Source organism: Phoenix dactylifera, chromosome 4 (assembly GCF_051530095.1).
Source record: "Phoenix dactylifera cultivar Ajwa chromosome 4, Ajwa_hap1_PhDact_Kaust_v1.1, whole genome shotgun sequence".
In the NCBI taxonomy this organism is placed as follows: Eukaryota; Viridiplantae; Streptophyta; class Magnoliopsida; order Arecales; family Arecaceae; genus Phoenix; species Phoenix dactylifera.
Genome location: NC_143193.1, coordinates 10393826 through 10414023, shown reverse-complemented (window position 1 = coordinate 10414023; position 20198 = coordinate 10393826). Strand labels below are relative to the sequence as shown.

Below are 20198 nucleotides of genomic sequence, written 5' to 3'. Positions count from 1 at the left end.
ACATAGCAGGGCCACCTCGGCCATTATCCGACAGCTCGAGCACGTCACCAATGCAGTCACACTACTTGCAGAGCGCATGCCCCGGGGACCCGCATCCTCCTCGAGGAAGCCTTAGATCATTTTGTGTTATTTTGACATGTACTTTTTTGCTTTACTTATTGTATTCTAAAATGCATTTATATACACATCAATACAATGAGTAGACATATTCTCTTCAATTGTGTGCAATTTGATCTCTAAGTGATTGTTTGTTCTGCTTACCTCCTTTTTGATATGATGACAAAAAGGGGGAGAAATATTTAGTAGATATGTAAATGGAATCAACATAAAAGAACTCAAAATGAGAATCAAAAATTAAAACATAATTTGTTCTTAGTGGATTTGGTACCTCGAGGCTCATTATCTCTCTGTTGGGGCTCCTAATGGAGTAATCTCCAGAATCTATTCAAGGGATATTCGGAGATTAGCTGAATCCTACTCAAGAACAAATTGACAGATTTTTCCTCTAAAAACCAAAAATTTCAGTTCAAAAACTTCAATGCATTAAAAGGAAATTCAGAGAATCAAAACAAAGTTGAATGCATATGTTGAGGGGAAGAATCTGAATTTTTAAGAAAGCTAAATCATTAAATATATATAAGCCAAACAATTGATTGCATGATATGAAGGCTTATATAATTCCAAATGAAAGGGGGAGCTTTAATTCCAAAATTTATTGTTTCACACCTTTCAAGCTTGGATAAATTAAATAACCAGACACTTGAATTCATTTATGGATTTTATTTCCTTGTTTATTGAGCAATTCACTTTACATATACTCAATGTTTTGTCATCATCAAAAAGGGGGAGATTGTGGAGTGATTGATCATAACCCTATTTGATTTTGATGAGCTCAAAGCATCTAAGTATATCTCTTGTTTACTAATGAATTCAATTGAATGTTTCAGTGAAAATCTTGTCTAAAGTGTTTCTAGACTTGGTTCATAATATTTTGGATAAGTTAAGAAGTCAGTTTGAACCAAAGTCTGAGACTCGAGTCGACTCCGGAGTATTACGAGTCGACTCCAAACGTATCAGAATCACTGGCACGGGCTCGAGTCGACTCCGGATCATTACGAGTCGACTCCGACTGAGAACAGACAGACGAGCAGAAAGCATCAACTCAAAACCTGTCAGCGAGTCGACTCCTGAAGTGCGCGAGTCGACTCCAAAGAGTTACAGACAGAAAAGTCAGAGAGCGAATTTCGACCCTGAGATTCGAGTCGACTCCTGTGGAACGCGAGTCGACTCCGATGGTTGGTAGGTCGACTCCAAAGAAAGCGAGAGTCGACTCTCAGTGGTTCACAAGGCAAAAGTCAGAGAGCAGTTTTCGGACTCTGAGATTCGAGTCGACTCCCGCAATGCGCGAGTCGACTCCGAGACAGCGCGACCCCAAAAAGACAGAAGACCGAATTATTGTCTCTGAGAGCCGAGTCGACTCCCAGACAGCTCGAGTCGACCCCAAGGCAGCGCTACACCAAAAAGGCAGAAGGCCATGTTTCGGAAACTGAGAGCCGAGTCGACTCCAGAACAGTCCGAGTCGACTCCAAGACTGGACGAGCCAAAAGACAGAAAATCGGGAGTTCGGGCTCTGAGCGCCGAGTCGACTCCCAGGATTGTCGAGTCGACTCGAGTGGGCCAGGTTGAAAATTGGCTCCGTGGACTTCATGGGATGAGCCGACTCCGAAAATGCCAAGTCAGCTCCAGAAGTTGGCGAGTCGACTCCGGGTCAAGTCGAGTCGACTCCCAGTCGAAGAGGCCACTTTAATTCAAATTCGGAACAGTTGCCAAGTCGATTCCAGAAAAGCATGAGTCGACTCCCGCTACAGCCGAGTCGACTCCTGATCGCGCGAGTCGACTCCGACCCCCAACGGACATATTGTCAGGTTGTGCAGAGTGTGCAGAACGGGCAGAAAAAGGTGTCTAACGGCTAGTTTCCGTGGGGGATGGCTTAAATAGACACAGAGGACTGTAGCAAGGCAGGGAAGCACCATTCCATTCAGAGAAATCAAGCATTCATTCTCTGCATACTTGTCTTCAACGAAAAGAAGGAAGAGCACCATTAACTCCATCCAACTTCCTCTTCCCAGCATTTTAAAGAAGCCTCCTCCTGCATTCAAGTCGACCAGACATTCCAGAGGAGACTCAAAGTTCAAGAAGCCCTACTCTACTCCAACTCAAAAGTGTTTGAGGGCTCTTAACTTCTCTCTAGTTTATATTGTAGCAAATCTGCTATTTAAGAAGCTCAGTTTTTCTGTTTGTTTCTTATTCTTTCCATATTGTCTTTGCTTGGTTCAATCGGGGGATTGAATCAAGGGTGTAGAGGTTGGTTGGTGAGCCGAGTGTAAAACCAACGTGTAAGGGTTCGATTGTGATTTCGGAAAAACAATCGGGGTGGTTCTAGTCGGTGAGCCAGGGAAAACCGACCGAGTTCGTTGTGAGCTCGTAAAACAACAAGTTTGGTTGTGAGCTTGTAAAACAACCGGCTGTAATCCGAGGGGTTATAGTGAATTCCCAAGTGAGACTTGGGGAGTGGACGTAGGAGCAAGGGTTAGCTCCGAACCACTATAAAAGCCTTGTGTTTGTGATTGTGTGTCTCTTTCTTTTACTCTCATTTCATTCACAGCACATAGCAATTAATTAATCATCTTGGTAAAGCATTAATTAGTCATCCACAACGTTTTAATTGCAAAATTATTTTAAAACCCAATTCACCCCCCCCCCTCTTGGGTTGTCTATCTGGGCAACATCTTGACTCGATCTTGATCCCTTAGGTCCAATTCGATCAACTCCTTGATCTATCTTCAATCAACCCTTGACCTCGATCTGCGCATGTTGAGCTTGTTGATGTACATATCGATCAACCATCGACGTGCAACACACATCACAGATTACATCTCAGATTGCTTTAAAAATTAAAATAAAAAATAAAAAATAAATTACAACCCTTTTCATAAGACACGCAGGTCTCTAATACATGAATTTAAGATGCACGCAGGCATCTAAAAATTAAAATTACATGCATCACAGAAGATCGCAGAACATTTCAGCACATTCAAAGGATCCATCCATGATCATCACCATACGCATCACATGCATAAAAATTATTTTCAGATCTGATATTTAACTGATTATTTCATCTCATGACTTGCTGATCATGCTATATTTGATTCTAAACATTTGTAATCACATTATCAAAGCATTAGAATCATTAATCTAAGCATCTAAAAATTAGTATGCAGAAAAATCAGCAAGCTAAAAATTCTGCATACATAAATTTCAGCAAGCATAATTCCTTAAATTTCAGATCTAAAATACCTTGAAAAATTTAATTCTAATCTTAATCTACATAACCATGGCTCTGATACCACTGTTAGCATCCCTCATATGCCATGAAAATTTCAAAATAATTTTTAGATTGCAGCGGAAAAAGATATGCGGGATCCGTTCATCGCATGAACATGTTTTAAAACCTTTCGTTTGTAGATAGATTAGAATTAAATTATTGTAAAGCATTTTAAAATCATTAAGAAGATCAGATCTTCACCTTCTGCGGGTAGATGGTCTCCGCAAATCTGATTTACGTGGTATTTGATGAGGGTTCAATGGAAGCCGCATACGCGTCCGGCCTCTACGGGTATCCACACGAAGTACTGACTCGATCGAAGCCTTTGGATCTCACTGGGGTGCTAGCTCCCTTGCAGAGATGGCTATGGATGGTCCTTTGAATCAACCTTTGATTGGCTTGAGAGGAGGAAGAAGAAGGAAGAACCAAGGAAGAAGAAAAACAAGGTTCTATGCAGCCTTTTTCTTTTTCTTCCTTTTGAAACCAAGATGAAGAAGGAAGAGGGCATCCCAAGCTTTTCTTTTTCTTCTCTTGATTGTGGCTCAAAGGAGGAAGATGGAGGAGGGTGCTCACGGCTGGAATGAGGAGAAAAATATTAACCTTGGCCGAAATCCCATGCTCCCCTTTTGAAATATTAAGAGATAAAGATGAGCTCCTATTTTTTAGGAGCTCATCCTTATCTCATCTTTCATGCCACCTAGGAGGGGCGTGCGCCCCTCCTTTTTCTCCCACGCAATGCCCAAGAGGAGGGGTGTAAGCCCCTCCCTCAAGTCCATATTAATCTGCCATTTAATCCAATTAAAGGGTATTTTAATTTGGGTGCATTGCATGAGTCCAATCCTAGTCAAAATAGGATTTGTATGAACCCATTTCAATTTCCTCCTTATCCTAATCTAATTAGGATTTAATTGAACCATGACTCTATTGAACTTTTCAATCCTAATCCAATTAGGAGTTATTTAATTAATTAGATTAAAATTAAAATTAATTAGGACTTAAGAAAATCCTAATCTAATTAGGACTTGTCCAAATTTCAGCCCTAAGATAATTAGGACTTTAGAAATCCTATTCCAAGTAGGACTCTAATTTAATTTGAAATCCTAATCCAATTAGGACTCCATGAATCTCACTCCAAGTAGAACTCATGATCAAGTCCAATTAATTAAATCCAATTAATTAAATTAAATTGCAATCCGATTGCAATTATTCCTTCTTCTAACCACTAACTCTTAGCGGGTTAACCATTTATCAATCTAATTGATCATATGTGATTCTTAATCACAATTCAACCATCGGATCGGTCAATACTTCTAATGTGTGTGACCCCATAGGTTCCATTCTAACTGGTAGTGAGATATATTGTGATCTCTATCACAATATCATTGAAAACTCCTTTCAATGGGTTGAAACAATTCCAACTCAACTCACCAGAGATTATCGACCATCGAGATGATCCCTGTGAGTCTCACCATCCACCAGTGACACCTAGCAGTATGTAGTGGCTACCCAGTAGAATAGAATTATGAATCTCTAGGTGCAGTTATCGTATGATACAGTCCTTCTATCGTGGATCCCTACACACCGGAGGTCATGGATAACTCGTCAAACCCCGTCGTCTGTCATATGTCTAGATTTATTCGACTTGAGTTCGATAGTGGAAAATTCTTTCTCCACTTTATATTACTGCCCTGGCCAAGGTCTTAGAACTCAGTCTAATAAATCACATAGGATCACTCCTCTTCTATCAAGGTCGATAGATTCCATGTACGTGCATACCCTACTCCTACAGTGAACTTACTGTAGCCAATCAACACTACAAGGACCCATATGGCTAGAGACCATGTATACGTGTAGTCAAACTACAATAACCTCACTGTGAGTAGCCGAAGCACCGTAGGTCAAAGGACCAGTCATACTACTGCAACATCAAGTAAGTCACTGACGAGTGGATAGACATCCAAGTGACTTCATATCTTGGTCATGCTCAGTACCCTTATTCTCTAACAAGCACCTGCACTATCACTTCAGTGTCCCTATACTGTGGACTCGAGTCTCGTCCATCCAGAAGGAAAGTGATCTGTGCACTGATCGGATCGATCACCATCCTCGTGATGATCCATTGATCAGGAGCATTTAGAAATTAATCACCAATGATACATGGCTCAAATTCTCAACTCTTGAGAATATGTATCATCATCTTATTAATTCCTTGGACGATTCATAGACACATAAATAATATGAATGAAAAGATGCCATTTATTATTCAATAATAATAAAGTCAAGGACAAATTTATGTCCCAGAATTAATAATGTGTCCGCCAGATTGGCTTCTAGGGCATACATCTAACAGCCGGAGGTCGACGTCCGATTGACAGTTGGTGTCCACTGCAGCACTGCAGTGAGAAGGAAAAATTGAGACATTCTCAATTTGGGCATGGAACAGCGGAAGCTTCAATCAAAAGAACAAAGGAAAGTGAGAGCTTACCGGTGCATCATCGGAGGGGGAGGATCTCGGACGAATTTAGCTGATCCGGCGACGAGCGGTGGCGACGTCTGGCGGAACAGGGGAGGCAGTGCTTGGTCTAGAAAATAGAGTGACGGGAGGATAAGAGATCAAGAGAGAGAAAGGGTCTCGGGCGGCACTCGTCTGGGGTGGCATGCCAGCTACCGGAGGAGGAGGAGAAGGAGGAGAGGGAGGAGAGGTGCCCGGTGGTGGTCCAACATAGGGGAAGAAGGGGATTTATAGAAGGTTTTCGAAGGGGATCAGCTCATTTGCCGCCACGATTCTCGCAATATATGTGATCGGATCCTCGTCGTTTTCATCAAGCTCGACCGGATCCCCATCCCGGACCAAAAAACCGTAGTATCTGCCCGGCTGATGTGGTACTCTACCTAATCGCCTTAATGGTGCATCTAAGATGGGTTCTGAATCTGATCTAATCAAATCCGACTCAATTGGTTCAGTGGATGGTGTCGGATCTTCTACATGTTGAACTTCCCTAAGCTCAACATTAGAGCTTTTAATTCCTTCAATAAGGAATTCTTTCTCTAAGAAAATAGCTCTATTGCTTACGAACAACTTTTGTTCTTCAGCAAAGTAGAAGTAATATCTTTTAGTTTCTTTAGGGTAACCAACAAAGCAACATCTGTCAGACTTGGGTTCAAGTTTGTTAGTTTTCAAACGTTTGACATACGCTGGACACCCCCAAACCCTAAGGTGAGAGAGCATCGGCTTACGTCCAGTCCACATCTCATGTAGTGTTTTATTTACCGACTTACTTGGAACCTTATTTAGAATGTAGCAGGCTGACTCAAGTGCATATCCCCAAAAGGATATGGGCAGACTCGCAAACCCCATCATGGATCGAACCATGTCTAATAGAGTTCGATTTCTCCTTTCTGATACACGGTGATACTGTGGTGTACCACGAGGAGTCCATTGGGAGAGAATCTCATTCTCTCCTAAATATGTCAAAAACTCACTGGAGAGGAATTCACCTCCTCGATCTGATCGAAGAGTTTTAATACTCTTTCCAGTTTGTTTTTCTACTTCATTACGATATAATTTGAACATTTCAAATGATTCAGATTTATGTCTCATTAAATAGACATAACCATACTTAGAAAGGTCGTCTGTAAACGTAATGAAATATGAATACCCACCTCTAGCATCTATGCTCATTGGCCCACATACATCAGAATGTACAAGGGTCAATAAGTCACTGGCTCGTTCACCTTTTTCGGTAAAAGGTGATTTGGTCATCTTACCAAGAAGACATGACTCACAGGTTGTCAATGATTCACAATCATTAACATTGAGGATTCCCTCTTTACTTAACATGTTCATCCTGTTCTTGTTAATATGACCTAGTCTATGATGCCAAAGGTAGATATCCGTGACATTATCTATTCTAGGGCGCTTACTTGACGTGTACATTGCATTAACAGGTTGTGATAATAAGTAGATGCCATTACTCAATCGTCCATTCATTACAGTAACACCATTCATAATGATATCACAAGAACATTTTTTTATTGAAATTTTATAACCGTTTATGGCCAAAAGGCCTACGGAAATTATATTCAATAAGAACGTAGGACAATAGTGACATCCTCGATTTGGGCCTGGAACAGCGGAAGCTTCGGTCAAAAGAACAAAGGAAAGTGAGAGCTTACCGGTGCATCATTGGAGGGGGAGGATCTCGGACAAATTTAGCTGATCCGGCGGCTAGCGGTGGCGACGTCTGGCGGAACAGGGGAGGCAATGCTTGGTCTAGAAAATAGAGTGACGGGAGGACAAGAGATCAAGAGAGAGAAAGGGTCTCGGGCGGCACTCGTCCGGGGTGGCACGCTAGCTACCGGAGAAGGAGGAGAAGGAGCAGAGGGAGGAGAGGGAGGAGAGGTGCCGGGTGGTGGTCCAACGTAGGGGAAGAAGGAGATTTATAGAAGGTTTTCGAAGGGGGTCGGCTCATTCGCCGTCACGATTCTCGCAGCGGTTGAGCGTGGCCGACGACCGTTCCCAACGATAGTTGACACGACCGATTGTCGTTCCTAGAGGCCACAAGGCTGCGAGGGTCCCGGCCCTAGTCATGCTGAGGAAGGCGGAGCAGAGGATCGCAATCCTCTATTCCACTTCTCCTTTGGGCCAAGGGCTGGAGTTGATTGGGCCTACCGACTTTAGCCCATTTAGGCCTATTCTCATACTAACCCTAGCTGTCGGTATCATGCCAGCCTCCACCTTGACCCTTGTTAGACCTTGACCCTTGTTAGACAATATTAGATTTGGTCACTCTCGATCTTTATTGAGCTACTATATCCTAGTTCGACCATTATCAAATGAAATTATTTTCATCGGATTGATCCGAGGGTATCAAGCAATACTACTTGGCTAGCACTATGAAGATGTTGAGATTTAAAATTTTTATTTTTAAAATAATCATGGATAAAGTTTTGATAAAAATATAATTTTTGAATATTAGGCTCTTAATGAGATTTTAAGAGTTATTAGATTTCTTAACTGGTTTATAGATTTATTAGTAAATTATAAAATATTTTCTAAATCAAACTATTCATGATTTATGTACTTGAAACATAGTATTTTATTATTGAATATACCTTTTTTGGAAATATTATATGATTCATGATCAAATATATTGATTTCAATATGGATCATGCTTGATTAATTTTGATACCATATGGTTTTATAAATCTTTTGATTTTGAATATAAAACATGTTTCTTAATAAAAAGAGCTTTGATTTGAAATGTATTTGGACCTGCAGCGTAACTATGTATTGATATCCTGCTAGTAGAGGTTATAAGTGTCGGGTTACCCCCGCACGCATTGCGACGATCGCAATGGAAATACACGCGTGGGTCGTTCGTCACATGAACGTCCTATGGAACGTAGATTTCAAAAAAAAATCTGAGTTCTCTAACTCAGAAAATTATGAAATCTAAAGAAAGATTAAAATTAAAAACTTGATTAATTTCAGATCTACAATTGAGAATTGTAAAGATCCTATTTTTACCTTTGAGCGGGTAGATCTTCACCGCTATCTGATGATCGATGGATTCAGTTCGCTTGAAGCTGCACAATTGTCCGGCCTCTACAGGTATCCACACGAGGTATGAATCGCTCCAAGCACCTTGATCTCACCGGAGTGCTAGCTTCCTTGCAGAGATCGCTTTTGATGGCTGATTTTCTCTCTTTCAATCAACTCCTCGATTGCTTTGAGAGGAAGAAGAAGGAGGAAGAGAAAGAAGACGTCACGCCTCTTCTTTTCTTCTTTCTTGCTCACAGCTGGAAGAAGAGGAGGAAGAGGGTGGGGTGGCTGAAATCAATGAACTTCCAATCCTATGTGCCCTCATGCCTCCCCTCCTTTTATAAACATCTCATGCCTAGTTTAAACAAGAAACAAGATTTTAAGAAATCTTTCCTTGATTCATCCCTCCTAATTCTTCCCAACCCCTTACTTAAAAGGGATTGGAGAGAATCAAGGAGAGGCAACTTGGCCTCTTCTTGTGTCGTGTGGCAATCCAAGAAAAGAAGGGGGGGGCGGATGCCCTTCCTCTTGGGTGTGGAGAATCCAAGAGGGAAAAGTCTTTCTTTTGGTGTGTGAGAAGGAGGAGGCGTGGACGCCCCTCCTTATTTCCCCCTTTGTTTCCGCCGCATGAAGGAAGGGATACTCCCTTCCTTTCATGCTTTGATTTTCTAATCCAATTAGGAAACATGTGGTTCCTCTTGATTGATTGAATCCTAATCCAATTAGGACCCAATTTGTCCTCTAATTTGACTCATGTGAATCCTAATCCAATTAGGATCCAATTTGTCCTCCAATTTGACTCATGTGAATCCTAATCCAATTAGGAGTTCCTTATCTAATAAGGAGTTAAGTTCCTTATCTAATAAGGAGTTCTAATTAGTTAAGACTTTCCATCCTTATCCAGTAAGGTTAAGCCTAATTGATTTAGTCCAATTGAATCAAATTAAATTGCAATCTAGTTGTAAATTTTTCTTCTTTAACTCACTAACTCTTAGTGGGTTAAACCAATTATCAATCAAATTGACAATCAAGATCTATTACGATTCTAAATCACAATCCAACTGTCGGAATGATTAGAACCTCTTATGTCTGTGACTCTATAGGTTCTATTCTGTCTGGTAGTAAGATATATTGTGATCTCCATCACAATATCATTGAAACTTCTTTCAATGGGTTGAAACAATTTCAACTCTTCTCTTCAGGGTTCACTGATCATCGAGTGAATGCTTTCGAGTCTTACAATCCACTAGTGACACCTAACAGCATGTAGTGGCAACCCAGCAGAATGAAATGAATAAACTTCTAGGTGCAGTTAGTGTATGATACAGTACCTCTATCGTAGATCCCAACAAGATGGATGTTATGGATAACTCGTCAAACCCCATAGTCTGTCATATATCAAAATTTATTTGACTTAAGTTCGAGATTGGAAAACTTCTTTCCAAAATGCCCTGGCCAAGATCTTTCGAACTCAGTCTCATAAATCACATAGGATCTCTTCAAATCTATCAAGGTCGATAAATCCCATCTAGATGCAACCCTAATCCGACAGTGAACCTACTGCAGCCAATCTGCACCATAAGGATCCTTATGGATAGGGTCCATGTTCATGTACTCATCAAACTATAGCAACATCACCGTGAATAGCTGAGGCATTGCAGGTCTAAGTACCAGTCATACAATTATAGCATCAAGTAAGTCACTGACGAGTGGATAGACATCCAAGTGACTTCTTGCTTTGGTCACGCTTAGTACCCTTGTCTCTAACAAACACTTGCACAATCACTCTAGTGTTCCTACACTGTGGACTCAAGACTCGTCAATCAAAAAAAGTGATATGTGCACTAATCTCATTGGATCGATCACCGTTCTTCGTGATGATCCATCGATCAGGAGCAATTCAGGATTAATTACCTAATGACACATGTCTTAAATTCTCAACTTTTGAGAATATGTGTTATTATCTTATTAATTTCTTGGTCGATTCATGGACACATAATAACATGAATGAAAAGAATACCCAATTTTATTAATTAATAAAAAGATCAAGTATAAATTTATATTCCAAAATAATTACAATGCGTCTACGAAATTGGCTTATGGGCATACTTCTAACAATAAACTAGTACATCGATACCCTGCGAGTGGAGGTTATGTGTCAATACATCAATACCTTGCCAATGATGGTTAATTGCTAGTATATCGATATCCTGCTAGTAGTGGGTTATATGTTGGTGTATCGTTATCTTGCTAGTGAGAATATACATTAGCACATTGATATCCTGTCAGTAGGAGTTACACGTTGGCATATCGATACCCTGCTAGCAACAGTTCCAAGTTGGCATATCGATACCCTGCCAGTAGGAGTTATACGTTGTTATCCTACCAATAAGGCCTATACTTTGGCACATTGATACCCTGCCAGTGGAGGTAATATATTGGTATGTCGATACCCGGCCAGTAAGGGTTATATATTGGCACATTAATATCTTGTTGATAAAGGTTATGTGTTGGCACCCTACGAGTGGAGACTATAGGTTAGCATAACGATACCTTGCCAATGGAGGTTATATTTACACTTCAACTATTTCAAAGCTTATTATCTAGCTCAACCGCAAAGTATAAATATGGTCATAGTTCATGATTGACGAGATAAACTTAATGTTTTGAAAAAAAAAATAGATTTATGATCAAATTTAATTCGCATGTATGATGTTTTTATATTGCTGCATATCTAAATTTGATTTTAAACTAATGTATCCCATATGCTTATTTTTTATATAATTATTATTATTGTTTGATTTATCTAGTTAAAGTATTTATTGTATATTGGGTTGTCAAGCTTATTATCTTTTTTCTTAGACATAGTTTAGATTTAGTATTATTATTATTTTTTTATAAACTTATTATATAAAATTTAATTGATGTAAGATTTTTGAACTTTATTTATCAGTCCGATTTGCTAATTATTAAATTTTAAATTTTAATTAATTAAACTTTTTCCACGTTCCATGGTGAAATGTGCTTGTTGAAGATACCCTATAAATATATGGTAGTTGTCGCATCGGGGGCATGATACAGCTAGGTCCACTATCCTTTCGGGATTTGTGGTGAGCCCAAAAACCCCAAAATATTTTTCTTTTCTTTCCTATTTTTTTTGTGTGTGCTGAAAACAGATTCTTCATACAATACATGAATGAATACATTTAATAAAATCAAAAAATACTAACTCGCGGGGTGCCAGTGACAGCTAGAATTGGCGGACGCAACGTCCCACATATCTCTATTTCCCCTTTTTGTTTTTTAATTCGGATAAATCCGTGGGCTTTTTCCTTTCTTCCACCGATCTTAAAGCCCACCACCCGGCAATTCTTTGATCCGGCAACCATGTGGACAAATGGAAAATCGAAATTTTCAACAATTTCTTTTATTCCAAAAATAATAAGAAAATTCTTAATTTATTTATAATTATTTAATTCAGAAAATTATCAAAATTTGATCCTAAATTTTTAATCTAAAATATCTGTTGTGACTTGCCTCGGCTTTGATACCAGGTAATATCTTATTTGCATAGCATCAGTGATCAAGCTACCCTGTCAAAAACTTAAATATTAAAGAACATGCCCTGGGCCATTAATTAATTTATTTTACATCAAAAAAAAAAAAACATATGATGAAGTTGATGTGGGCGAATTCTTCCTCGTTTCATACTAATAATAAGTTAGATTAAAATAATTCTAACATCTGCTATATGACACTTCTTTTCAACGACGTAAATCCTTGTTGTCAAAGATTTTTTTTTTTTTAAAAAAAAAGAAAGTTCTAATCTCAACCTTAAAACAAAGTGGGTTACCATTTAGACACAACCCAATATGAAATGGGTTGTGTTGATACTTTTGGGGCTGGTTGCAAGTAGGATTTTTAGAAGACCCGACTCACTCGTCTGCCCAAGGTATGTTTCTTTGTGATAAAAAAAAAAAGAGAACTTTAAAGTCCGAATAAAATATGTTCTTCATTATGTGCGTTAGGTTGGGCATTACTGGGTCCCATTCAAGGTCAAATCTTAGATAAAACCCAACTCATTCCCAGCCTTAGACTTGAGTCCCCGCAAGTGTGAAGTGACATTTTCTCTGTTATGTACGAGGCATGAAGAAGATAGAGATTCCACCAAGGTGATAGCACGGTTGGAACGGAGTTAAGATTCTACTGGAGTAGCTCAGGTTCGAAGCGCACGGGCGTCGATTAAACGCGAAAATCGGTTGCCCCCCGCCCGGTTTGCCTGATGAAGTCGTCATCTGGTTTACCGGTACTTAGATGGTGCTAGTGTAACGTACTCACACGTGGAAGGGGCTGCCATGCTGGTGGGGCTCCTCCACGGATGAGAAGGATATGAGTAAAACTTATCTACCCGTATCGAGTATTCTTCTGTGGGAAGGGGGCCGAGTGGAGGTTGCTACGTGGGTGAGGTCATTCTCCCGCCCCCCCTCCCCCCCCCCCCCCCCCCCCCCCCCCCCCCCTTCTATTTAGCAAAAAGAAGATAGAATTTTGGGCATGCCGGCATGGACAAAGCAGACATCTTTGCAAATGAGTTGGAGAGAGCTGGATAGGTAGGTTGGCCGAAGCCATGTACTACTGGGCCCAATTGACAAAGTAATCATAAGAATGGCAAAGTAATGTGAATTACTCTAGCTGCAGTCAAATTTTGCACTTTCACTCATTAACAAATTGTGATAATGAACTTATGATCATGCACTCCAGTAAGAATCTTTAGTTTCAAAATCTACTACCATCATGCTTTTGTCCATAAGTAAAACCGTCCATATCATTTTCATGATAGCAGCTATGATGACGCTAAGAAATAAAGAAAATGTAGACTTTTTATAGGGTGGACAACTGCCTCTAGCCACCATGTTTCACTGATTGAAAAGCTAATTCCATCAAATGAGCATTTTAGAACACCCTCTTTATTCTCCTGTCACCACCTACTGCATCCTATTACATACTAGCTTTAACTACAAAGTACACTTTGACCCTTAAAAGCCAAAACAACCTCCATTAATATGTCACTGGAAAAGATAACAGCCTAACAACCAATGAAGCCACTACTGCCACAAAACTTTGCTGGTACCAGCTTCGGAGCTTCCCCCTTTTCTTCTTCGGCTGCTGCTTCTTCTTCTTCTTCTTCTTCTTCTTCTTCTTCTTTTTTTTTTTTTTTTTTTTTTTTTTTTTTTTTTTTTTTTTTTTTTTTTTTTTTTTTTTTTTTTTTTTTTGGTTAAAACGGCAATTCATATAGCTCTAACTTGAGTACATCCTGCCAAATCAGAAAAAAGCAAAAGATACAGATCAGGGGGGAGTTCTGCCGTGGATGACCAACATAACTCCCCAGAATGCCGTGCAGCATAGGAGGCGACCCAGTCTGCTGCCCTGTTCGCCTCCCGAAAAACATGTACTGCCTGAAACTCCTCCATCGCCATAGCCAGCCTGCGAGTCTCCCGAATAAGTGGGTGGCCATCTCCATATCTATCCGCCCCCCGGATCCAATCTATAACAATGGACGAGTCCCCCTCAAGAAACACCCGCCCGGCCCCGAGCACCCGCCTCACGTAGGAAATGCCGGCCCATGCTGCCCAAAGCTCTGCTCCCACAACCGAGAGCCCTGTCGAGCCCCGGCCACCCGCTGCAATCAACCTCCCATGGTGGTCTCTGATAACAAAACCGACTCCTCCTGACCTCCCATACCTCGCCACACTGCCATCGAAATTCACTTTGAGATAACCAGGGGGTGGGGGTACCCAAGAAACCACTGCAAAACTCGGCGCTGAAACAGCACTACGGATACCCCAGATGTCCCTAGTAGGCCCAAGTGAAGACGAGGCCATGCAGGAGAGGACCTCCTCCGCCTGAAGAACAGCTCTCTCCACCACCATCATCGCCGAGAGCCTCCTACCCTCAAACAAACGAGCGTTCCGGTCCAACCAAATATGGTAGGCCAGATACGCTCTAAGTATCCCTGCCTCTGCTAACATAGGGCTCCGCACCGAGGCTCGCAGCAAGTGCAACAAATCCTGTGCCGTCTCTACCGAGTGATGAATAGGAACAGGAGAACGCCTCCAAATCTCCCTAGCCCTATGGCAGTGTAGTAGAACATGTCGAATAGTCTCCTCTGTATCCGAGCACACCTCGCACTCCTGAGGAACCCGAACTCCCCGCCTGACTAGTATACTCCTGGTAGGGAGGCAGCCCCAAGCCACCTTCCATAAAAACAGCGCAACCCTCGGGTGAATCCTCATCCGCCAGATCCAACCTCCCTCAATCACTCTCGCTGGCTCCCCCCTGAACAAAGCCTGAAGGTCCCTGGCTCGCACCTGTGATCGGCCCGACGGCGTCCAGACCAACCTGTCAGTCTCCCCCTGAGATGGCACCGGGAGGCCCAAAATCGTCTCAGCCAACTGAGCCCCAAACGCCTCTCGGATCAATCCCTCCCTCCACCTCCCCTCCTCTGAGTCCAACAGGTCGCTAACCCTCCTTGGCTTCTTTTAGCTTTCGTTTAGTTCAAGTGGTCTTTGGACCAGGGCAGGAGGATAGACACGGAAAGAAGAAAAGAATGAAAGGAGAAGGCTAATATTAGCACCCGTCTCTTTTTTTATTTGCATTGTAAAATACCTTTTCTTGCAAAGGGCACTGCACCAAGACTTGTTCTCTGGTTGCTTGCAGCCACCGAAATGATGGAAACTTGATGGCATTGAAGACCGCAACGAGCTTCCAAAAGACTTCCAAGAGGCAGTGGGATTGAGAAAGATACTCTATTTTTTGGAGATCAATGTAGGGAATTCTAGGTTTATAGGTAGCTGAGCTTAAGCTATTCTTCCTATTACAGTATGTACTAGCTATTCTTCCTATTACAGTATGATGGTATCACGAGGGTACAGTAGGACGGCCTTTTCTAAATAGTCGATAGATACATTAGCCTTTCGGAATGCATGACACAATCATCTTAAAAAAATTGTAAAAGAAATAAATAACTTTTCTGTTCATCTTTTTGGACTGATACCATGTAGGCCAAGGCTGGTACTAAACATGGGGAAATGCAATAGAATTAGAATTGCTTATTTAGCCTACAGAATATGTTCTCATGTTGGTTTAGCATTGCTAGTTTGGCATTCCATGAAGGGTGGGGTGCATGGTGGTCGTCACGGGGTGCATCTTTTGGCTTGGGAGTCTATCTTCCAGCCGACCCAAGCAGAGGACTGGGAGTGCAGTCTTTCTTGACAAGGAAGAAGGCATTGATTGCCCGGCATGCAACTAGATTTATCTTGGAGCCACAATGCTTTTGAAGTCAAGTGATGGCAGCTCAGTATGGTTCTGCTCGTATTGGTGAGGGACTGGCAAGGGGTTGGAGATGCTTTTCCATTTGGCGAGAAAGCCGCAGGTATGTGCTTTTGGTCTTGGTTAACTATAGATGGTTGATTGGTGATGGGCAGAGTGTAGATGCATTGGACAATTCTTGAGAAATGGACTCGCTCTCGGTTAGGCGTTGGCTGACTATGGTCAATGTTGAGGCCCCAGGAGGACTTTGGGTTTGTGACCTTCTTCGCCCGAGAGGGGCAGGGTGGAATACTAGCCGGATTGTCCAAGTATTTAGAGATCAGCTTGCGGAAAGGATCTCGGTCAGTGCCAGTTTCGAGATGCGCCAGCTCCGATGTGAGATTGTGGAGCTTGACCTATAGATCCAAGGTCAGGGTGGGCGATGTCTACAACATTCTCTAGAGCAAGCAGCACCTGAGGATGGATTGTATGTGGATCTGGCACTTCGACCTACACCCAAGGATGGCCTTATTCCTCTAGAAGGTTGCCTGGGGCCGGGTCCCAATAAGACGCGTTCTGAGTGGAAGGGCTTGGATATTCTTCCCCACTGCCCTAGTTGAGTTAGTGGACTATACCTTGTTCTAGTGCTAGTGTGCAAAAAGGATCTAGGAGCTTGCCATGGTCCCACCAGAGGTTTGGTGTCACTCGGCATCCTTTCTGCAAGTAATCAGATGGTGGACTATCACCCCGCGTTTCCGACAAGCGGCTACTATGGTGACCTATATGGCTTATTAGATTTGGCTATTCATGAATGTCTGAATTTTGGTGAGAACTGCCCCCCCCCCCCACCGAGATTCGTGGTCGAGCGTGCCTGACTTCAGGCGGCCGAGATTGCTCACTCGCAGTTATTGTATGGACCCTTGATAGTTTGGAATACTTGGAGCTCTATTTTTCCTTATGGAACGTCTTGTATAGTGTTTTTCACCTTGGAGACCCCACCCCTGAGTTTCCACAAGGTAAATTTCAACGAATGCGTTCTGGATAGCGGAAGTAGGGGAGGTGTCAACTTTATCATCAGAGGCCTAGAATTCAGGATGATTGTGGCTAATAGTTGCCAGATCTTCGACATCCTAGTTCCGAGGGCGGAGCTGAGGGTGGCTTGGGCTGGTTTGAGTTATGCTCGACGGATACTGCAGACTAGAGCCGTATTGCTTGAGGGTGATTCGACGACAGTTTTTGATTGGATCCAGCAGAACGTGGATGGGGTGGGCAACTACCAACCGCTGCTTAGAAATATTCGAGCTATGGTCTGAGGTGAGATGGCCTTGCAGGCAAAGTATGTATATTGAAAGCCAATGGGACAGCAAATTGGTAGCCTCCTATATGTCCAATCACTCCAGAGATACTCTTTGAGTGGGAGAGATACTCTTTAGGTGGAAGAGAGGGTTACTTGGTACGCTCCGAAATTTATTATTTTTTGATTTTTTTTGGTTATATCCATACCTGTAATGCATGATACATTTGTTTTAGCAGGAAAAAAACCTTTCATTTTGAGAAGCATGGGAAAAATCCATATAATTTGTCTAATTTTTTATATGCAATACTCTAGAACGTAATTTATGTCAAATCTATTAAACTCCAATTAAATTGTGATCACTTAGACTCAAAGATTACCTGCTAACAATTCACAAAACGAGGAAAGCTCTTGCATACATATTGATTTCAAAGCTAAACAAAGATTACGAGGCAAATCTCCAAGATTTCTTTACCTTTGACAACTTCTTTTGCGACAGAGAAGACAAACTTCCCATAAGGACTTGTCTCCATCTTGAAGGCACCACTTCAGCCTTTCGTAGCCAAAAAAAGCCAAACTCGAGCGCATGGAAGACGGCAGTAGATTGAAATATAGCAGAAGTTATCAGGAAATTACCCTACCGAACAGTCTTCGTTACATTATTTCTCGATTATCTATATCACCAGACACCCTTAAATAATACAGTTTAGTAGCACTACTACACAAAGGGCTGCTATAGAGTCAGACAGCTTCCTCCATTCCCAGTTGAGAAGACAGTCTTACGATGCATCACATCGCGCATTAATCAAAGGAAGAAAAGGTGAAAAAAAGAAGAAAAAGAAGTACAGACAGCACGCACTGTGATGCAACACTTCTGTTTCACTCTCTCTCACTCCATTCTCAGGCAATGCAGTCAAGTCCCAGGCACCCTGACCACAAACTCCTCAGCATCCTCTTCTGCAGCCAATCACAACATATCAAAAGATTTAGCTTAGAGTTTGAACCAAAATTCCAAGCATTTGAAGGTCCAATTGGGAATCTAGAGTGCCACCAGACCTTTACTCCAACTATCTCATGCAATGTATTGAAGAAAAGAAGCAGGGGTAAAGATGAGTACCCTCTTAGGCTTTTGGTAGAGGAGCTCCGGGGGGATCTTGTACAAGTCCTCATCCACAGCCTTGGGAGCTCTTGACTTTCTTGGGCTCTGAGCTCCCACATCACACACCCTCCCCTGCTTCCTCTGCTGCTCATTCCCATTCTGCTGCTTCTCTCCTGCCCCTTTCCTCACCTAAAACCGAAACAAAACAAAATGAGAACCATGAGAGAGTGGCAAGCGAGAGTTAAAGGGCTATGAGACTTGAACTTAGTACCTTTTTGTGGTGGTGGTGGTGATGGTGAGGTGGCTTCACAGGCACGGGCACCTTGAAGAGATCACCATCCTCTGCAAAGTAATGGCCACGAATCAAACCGGCCTGCCTCGCTGTCTCGAAGTACTGAGTAATCGGGAGCTCATCGCAGGAGTCCCAGTTCCCAAACGCCGGTATCTGGCGCCTCTTCATGTCCTACAAGCAAAACTCAGCTCCTACATCAGGGGAAATAAGAAAACCAGAGAACAAAGAGAACTACCTAATAACCAAAACCACTTCTTAGTATTCCAAGCGTACTGGAAAGAAGCCAGTCCCAAGGATAGCCCTTCACATACCTCCATTTGCCTCAAAAACAAAGAGGTAGACAGAGCAAAGTGGATGCCAGAAATAGTAGAGTTCTAATAATTATATAGGCTAAGAAGAAGACAGAATCCAGAGGAACAGGAGGTGGTTACAGAGAGGCTGAGGAGGAGGATAGAGTGAGAGAGAGTAGGCCAGAGGTCTTCGTCGTAGGGATAAGGACCAGGAGTGCTTAAAGCTTGGGCTTTGGCCCCTTCATTAGCACGCATGGCTTGCCCTCAGGAGGGGAGGCCTACTCATGCCCGTAGGGTACCATTCGTTTCCTCTCCCACCCTTGTTCTCTCTCTCTCTCCGGCTCCTATCCCGAGGCCAGCAGTGGGTAGCCTGGCCCCCACGCACGGGGACTCGAGACCAGAGAGCGGGGCGGCAAGGGGCGTTTGACGTTTTACCAAAGATTCAGCCTCGAGCTTTGAAATCCGGAGCCAAGAGGACTATTTTTTTTAACTCTCCCCTGCTCCAAAGGCTCCAAGTCTCCACCAACCTCTTCCCCATGTTGGTCACGTGAACTCATTTAAGCCATAGTTTTACCGCACAGTTGGTGGGAGAAGAGTGAGGGGAGGTTGGATTCAAAAACTAATGGATACTTTCTCTTGCCTTGCCTTTTAATGCAAGTTACGTTTTGTAGCCATTAATCCCACTGTCAGGGCTTGGAGTTTGGAGGGGCTTTAAACTGACACGGTGAGGACCCTACGGGAGGGGTGCTATGAGCTCACCTAAGTGATGGGCTAGCGGACGAATGCTGCTGATGAGTCATTATTTCTTTATCTGACAGGGTCCACGAACGAGACCTTTAACTGTTAACCTTTTGTTGGACTGGTAACGAGGTCTGTGATTCTGGGTAACGGTACGGGCAGCCTTTTATTGTTGTGGAGTCCAGGAGTTAGTTGAGGATTAAAGGTTTTTAAATGCGGTATAGATCGTTACTCTGATAATTGGCTTTTG

The 20198-nt window shown here is 42.3% G+C and overlaps 1 protein-coding gene across 1 annotated transcript; it reads right to left on the bottom strand.

Annotated features, from left to right (window-relative positions):
• Positions 1 to 18129: 18129 nt before the first annotated feature.
• LOC103695748 (uncharacterized) lies at positions 18130 to 19649 on the bottom strand. Its single transcript, XM_008777154.6, has 4 exons — positions 19232 to 19649; positions 18900 to 19091; positions 18647 to 18817; positions 18130 to 18486 (listed from the first exon to the last, which is right to left on the bottom strand). The coding sequence occupies exons 1-4, from the start codon at positions 19235 to 19237 to the stop codon at positions 18430 to 18432; spliced, it is 426 nt and encodes a 141-aa protein (XP_008775376.1). The 5' UTR covers positions 19238 to 19649; the 3' UTR covers positions 18130 to 18429.
• Between the last annotated feature and the right edge of the window lie 549 nt (positions 19650 to 20198).